The sequence below is a fragment of the Calidris pugnax genome, unplaced genomic scaffold (genome assembly GCF_001431845.1).
Source record: "Calidris pugnax isolate Ruff unplaced genomic scaffold, ASM143184v1 scaffold41, whole genome shotgun sequence".
Classification (NCBI taxonomy): Eukaryota; Metazoa; Chordata; class Aves; order Charadriiformes; family Scolopacidae; genus Calidris; species Calidris pugnax.
Window position 1 is genome coordinate 29,908,880 of NW_015094509.1, and position 6,187 is coordinate 29,915,066.

The 6,187-nt window shown below is 46.0% G+C and overlaps 1 protein-coding gene across 1 annotated transcript; it reads left to right on the plus strand.

Moving 5' to 3' along the window:
* Positions 1–1,267: 1,267 nt before the first annotated feature.
* PSCA (prostate stem cell antigen) lies at positions 1,268–5,511 on the plus strand. The gene is made up of 3 exons (XM_014965273.1): positions 1,268–1,423; positions 3,412–3,516; positions 5,064–5,511. Exons 1-3 carry the CDS (start codon positions 1,372–1,374, stop codon positions 5,273–5,275), a joined length of 369 nt encoding a protein of 122 aa, XP_014820759.1. The 5' UTR covers positions 1,268–1,371; the 3' UTR covers positions 5,276–5,511.
* Positions 5,512–6,187: the final 676 nt, after the last annotated feature.

The window sequence follows — 6,187 nt, forward strand, 5'->3', positions numbered from 1 at the left end:
TTCACCTGCTGGCCACACTTCTTTTGATGCAGGCCAAGATGTAGTTGGCTTTCCAAGCTGCCAGCACACACTGCCAGCTCATGTTGATATTATCATCCACAAGCACTCCCAAATCCTTCTCCTCAGGGCTCATCTCCAGCCATTCTCCTCCTGACCAGTATTTGTGCCTGGGATCGCCATGTCCCAGGTGCAGGACCTTGCACTTGGCCTGGTTGAACTTCATGAGGTTTGCATGGGCCCACCCTTTAAGCCTGGCAGACTCCCTCTGGATGGCATCCCTTCCCTCCAGCGTGTCAACCGCACCACACAGCTTGGTGTCATCAGCAAACTTGCTGAAAGCTATTACTGCAAAGTCCCAAGTTCCTGAGATTTAAGAAAAACACAAAATATAGCAAGAAAACAAGGCAAATTGAGTTTAGCAGAGAGGCCGGGTTTCTTTTACGGTGTGTACTGAGAAGTGGTCAAAGGAAGTGAGGGATGGGAGAGGTCTCCAATCAATCCACCAAAGCAAACATTCGCACTTCAGGTTGGAATGTGGCAGAACTCACCCTCATCTGTAATGAGAAGTGGTGTTTTTTTTACAAGCCTGAATTGTTTACAGTACCCACTGGTGGGTTTAAGTGTAAAACCGTACCCAACCTATCCTAAGAAGAGGGACTGGCACACAAAGAGAGGCATGCCACAGCACAGACGTGGCAGATAAAAACAACACCAAACAAAGCCATCACAAAGCCCCTTTGGTTTCAACACACACGCACACAAAAAAAAATTTGCATTGGCTATTGTCTTTTCCTAGGCTGCAGACAAGATATATGAATAAAGGCAAATGAGCACCTGTACACCTGGAAGAGGTCAATGCACAGTATTTTGACCACATACCTCACTACCACATGCCACGAGTGTCACAGACACTCACATATACAGATGAATTGCTGGAGGTGTTTATTAAAAGAACCTTATGTCCTTGATTTAAACACAATAGCTCCACTCAAGATAGCAATGGGGGTGGAGAGCCTTGTTCACAGGGTGCAACCGCAGCCTCACTGGCTCTGGGGAAGTGCATAAGGCCAGCCTTGTTCTGAAGAATTTGGGTTTTTTTCCACTCATGTGAACACTTTGCCCAAGGGTAGGAGGAAAGGCGTGGGTGTAGTGGTGGAGAGGAGCTGCTGGTAACTCTGAAAGTCGCAGTCAGATTGGAGAGGCACCTAATGCAAATATCACCACCGCAAACCAACCCCTCCCTTGGTCCAGCCTCGCTCAGGTGCCTTCAGAGGGTGACCTTCTGGGCATGCCTGATTGCTTCCTCCCAGGGTATATAAACTGCCCTACGAGGAAACAACCCATATTCAGCACGAGAGAGACTATCCCAAAATGAAGGCTCTCCTTGTCCTCCTGCTGGGAGCGGTCCTGTGCCTGGACTCAGGTAAGACAGCACGGAGAATCTGCCCCACATCTCCTCCAGCAGGTCTTCAACTAAAAGAAAAGACTTGTGATGGGGTTTGGCAGTGAGGGAAGAAATGCCGACGCAGTTGTCATAGGAAGATATTGGGTTTTTGGTGGGGTGTCCTGGGTGTTGCATGGAAAAAAATGCATAGTTCCACTCTGCTGATGGTGTGACCCTAGTGCTGGGTAGTGCAGCTTCCAGGAAAGATAAATCTTATAGAAAACTGAATTTAATTAAAATCAAAATGCTCAATCAAATGCAGACCATATAGTTACATGTGGGTTTGGTTTTTTTTAAGTGGGCTGGGCGGTTGATTTTTCTTCTTCCCAAGCCATCAAAGGACCATATAGTTACGTGTGGGTTTGGGTTTTTTTTAAGTGGGGTGGGTGGTTGATTTTTCTTCTTCCCAAGCCATCAAAATTGCAGCATTTCTGCCAAGGTAAGTTTTATCCCAACTTGTTTTCTGAGTCTTCATTTCAAAAGTGACCTCTGATTGTCAGAATTTTAATAGAAGAGAAAAAAAGATAATGTCATGGCATGTTATTTTCTAAACTGGATGGGTGGGATTTGGACACCGTCACTTTTTTATTCTGGCCTGATTGGGAAAAAAATGGTTTTAAACCAGCTTTTTCCTATTGCCAGAGAATAGAAGAAGCAGATCTGAGCAGAAATGTTGCTCAGTCAGCTGAGGATGTCTAAGGAATAGGCAGAGAAGGGTCTCATACAGTCCTGGCCAGACCCTCTTATCTGCCAGCTTCTATCAGGGTGCTCTGAAATTTGACTTTCATTGCATTAAAAGTCAGAGAAATGTGAGAGTAGAGTGCAGCGCTACAGACAAACTAAGGTTTGGCTCCTTGCCTCTATGACTGCATCAGTCATTTATACCAGCATGGCTTGGCCAGAGGGAGACCAAGTGCTTCAAATCTCTTCTTGCTTGTTCTCTGAATAACACTAGTTTCTATTCCATGTTCTAAAAGAGTATGTTGGGCATTAAAGTATCGATTTGAGGGAGTCATGATCCAAGCCTGTGGTCATTGGGTTAAAGTACTTACATATACATCAGCTCTCACACTTGCAAGCTCCAGTGATGCCCTGGGGCGTGGGTAGGAAATTGGAAGAGGTAATTGCACCGTGTTCTCACTCCTCTGGGGACTATTTTTCACCAGGGTTAGTCACTTGTAAGCTGCAAATACTTATTCTGCCTTTGCTTGATGCTCACAACAGCACAGCAGATGTTAACAACGCTGACTTGCGTCCCCCATAGAGTGGCATGTCCTCGAGGGGGTGGGAACACGTGGTGACCTGTTTTTCAGAGGGAGACAAAAGCCGTGTTTGCACTTTGCTTTCTGAGAGGGGGTGATGGAGAGTACATGTCACAAGTTGGTCAAACTGAGACAATGGGCTGGAAGTGACCTTGTAAACCGCCTGCTCCATCCCTCCCTCCCTCACCCCCTCTTCCCTCTGGGATTTCCCTTTTTTCATCCAACCCTGGCAATGCTTCAGCTAAGGCTCACAAGCCTACCTGGTCAAACACTCGTGACTACTGAGGCAGGCAAATAATTGCCTTTCTGGGCACTTCATCCCTTCATCCCAGCTCAGGAAGAAGGAATGTCACAAAAAGCCTGTTCCAGACAGGAACTGATATAGACATCCCAAATGCAGAGGAAGAAGCATTTGGGAAGCACTTCCCATTGACTGACAAGACCAGTCAATGAGACCAGCTCCTCCCTCACTGCACTGACTACACCTGAAACAACTTCAGCAACTGCAAAACTTGACTCTCACCTCAAGCGAGTGTACTATTCTCCACCAAAAATGGGAAAAACGTTGCTTTTTGCAATACCAGAGGTGCTGTCTTCCTTTGAGGACCCACAGGAACATTTCTGTTTCCCAGTGCAAGCACTAAGTTGCAATCCCTAGAGAGCCTCAGATAGATCTGTCTTATAACCCCTCTTGATCTCTTGCAGGTTCCTCTTTGCAGTGTTACAGCTGCATGACACAGCTCAGCAACTCCAACTGCAAGAAGGAAGTGAGCTGCAAGGATAACGAAATGTGCAAGACAGATGTGATCAGTAAGGCAAAAAATGGGGTGGGAAATGTCTTAGTCGTGATGTCGGAACCAAGCATGGCGATAGCCTCAGGTGTCCAAGCCAGCCCCACCTACTCTAGTTATATCAGCTAGTTATAGCAATGTTCAGTGTGCAGCGGAGAGAGAAAAGCCATCTGGGGAGAAAAGGTGATAAAAAAGCTTTCGGATGACTGTCATGTTAATTAGAAATGACGCGAGGATAATGTTTATGCCTTGGTGATAACTGGTCCCTTGGTAGCAGTGCTGGCCATCACCAAGTCTTCTCCCCACACTGGCCAAGAGAGTATGATTACAAAGTCATGTTGTACCCCATAAATTCCTCAGTATTTGCCAATAGATAATTCTAAAAACTGAGCATTATGGCAAGTTACAAGGAATGAATCTCAGGAGGGTGCTGCTGCACTTGAGATTGCAAATACTTACCAATGTCTCTCACTTGTACAAAATTGGGTTTATTTCACTTTCATAACACCAAATATTATTTGCTTTCAGGGTCAATAGTTAAGTTTATGGCTTTGAAAAGTTTGGAACATAAATGTGAAGGGCTGAGTCTGGTGAAACCTAGTCATAAAGTCAGGAATATTCAGCGACAGAGCTGACTTTAGGTGAATTCAGTGAAAAAGACAGTTTCACCTAAGCCCTTCTTCAGCCAGCTCTGAATGCAGCCACCTCTGTGTCTCCGGATAAACTCCTTTAACAGATTATGATTTAATTCTCCCATTCTAGATCTGGCCAAAAAAAATAAGTTTGCCCTGTCCAGATCTGTGGTGACAGCTCAGTTGTTCTTAGACCTGGGGCACAAACCCCACCAGTGGCATGTTCAAACTCATCTTTGTCAGGCAGCTAATGCAATACCTCCAGTAGGCATTGTCCTTGTTGGAAATGTGCAAATCCATGGCCATGCATTCACATGCAGGAGAGCAGAGGCATTGTATAACCCACTAAATTTATACATTAAATTTGCATATGTCAAAAACTTGATGCCCAGAATAGATTGTGCAAGATCAGGAGATCTCATGCAGGCTCATCCCCCTGTACTCAGTACTGGTGAGGACCCATCTCAAATACTGTGTAGAGTTTTGGACCCCTCCATAACTTCCTGGGTGTTGAAAGGCTCCATGCAACAAAGAGGGATGGGATGGGAACAAAGATTACGCCATAGGCTTGCTCCTCATCCACTAGTATTTTAGGCTTCCCAGCAGAGGTGTTAATGGCTTCTTTCATTATTAATTAAATTATTAGAATTTATGCAGTTAGTCCTGTTTTAGAAATCCCTAGGGACTGTGCTGGGGAATACACTGCCTTAAGCAAACCATCAGGGACTGAAGTCCTTTGCCCCCCCCGCTGACAAACTGACACCTCAAAGAAGTAACCTGCCACAGTAAAACATGTAGCTGTTTGGAAACACTTCTTTTTTTAGTTTTTCTAAGAAGTGAGCTCAGATAAGAATAGCGTCTCGTTGTTCGTTTCCGTGAGGCTTGGCTTGGCCTGCATTGAGTCCTTGTAGTAACGGTCCTGCTTTTGTTCCAGGGATCGCCGGGTTCTTCAACATCATCAACAAGGGCTGTGACGCATCATGTGAAGCAACCTATCAGGACTTCAGCGTGGGCAACAGGAATATCACCTGCTGTGACACCAACCTCTGCAATGTCAATGCAGCGGGCAGCCTGAGGTCCAGCTACGGGATAGCAGCAGGGATCGCAGCCAGCCTGCTCTGGCCCTTCCTGAACAACAGACTGTGAGGAGCAAAGAGGACTCCTGTGACCCCAGAAAGTCTTGGAGCGTTCCTCTTACAGGAATTGTAACCAGGAGCAATGCAGTGTGTTGGACACACAGCATCCTTGGAGCTGATGGCAGACCTTTGCCGTATGATAGCTTCCTCACCACTGTTACTGTGTTTCCATAGTGCTACCAGATAAGAAAATGTGTGCATGCTACCTGAATAACACCTAAAATATACTGATTTCTGAATTAAGCATGAGTTTGTTACCCGTCTGTCACTTCGTTATGTGTTTCTGCACCCAGCAGTAATTGCAGTGGGTGTGTTGCATGTCTGGCCAAGGTTCAGTCTTGGTCATTGCTATGTAATGATGATACATGCCAAGAAGTACCATGGCAGAGCAGGATAGAGGTGGCATCTGTACCTCCAAAGCTTAAAGGGCTGTAGCTTATGACAAACTCTGGAGGGCACACACCCCAAGAAAACCCATGAAGTGCAATCACACCTCCAGGGGATCTTGTTATGACCTGGAAACCCTGGGACCCTGCACTTTGTTAAAGTAGTGCTCACCTTCTTGTGGGCAGGATTGCATACTCAAGTATCTGGAGCACCATGGTGAGCAGTAAACATTGGAGAGAAGTGGAAAGGGTGTCCCCATGGTGTTCTGATCAAATGATCCAATTCTGGGATTACCAGTCTCCATCCTGGCCATAGCAGCATCTCTTGAAGGTTCCTATCTCCCATAGGTAGGTTCTCAAGCTTTCTTCTCCAAGTTCCTCTTTGATCCGTTCCCCATGGCACAGCCTGGGACACAGGTCCTGTCATAACATCGAAAAGGTGTTTATCTTACAGGTTCTGTGGGGTTGCCTAGCAGAGGAGGGACAGTGGAGAAAGTAAACATCAGAGCTTGCATTTTCCCCTCTGGTACCTTGAT

Excerpts from the sequence above, each read along its gene's own strand:
- PSCA (XM_014965273.1), top strand. The coding sequence starts at position 1,372 with ATGAAGGCTCTCCTTGTCCTCCTGCTGGGAGCGGTCCTGTGCCTGGAC. Across the intron at positions 1,424-3,411 it reads GGTCCTGTGCCTGGACTCAG|GTTCCTCTTTGCAGTGTTAC; the intron begins GTAAGACAGCAC and ends GATCTCTTGCAG. Across the intron at positions 3,517-5,063 it reads GTGCAAGACAGATGTGATCA|GGATCGCCGGGTTCTTCAAC; the intron begins GTAAGGCAAAAA and ends CTTTTGTTCCAG.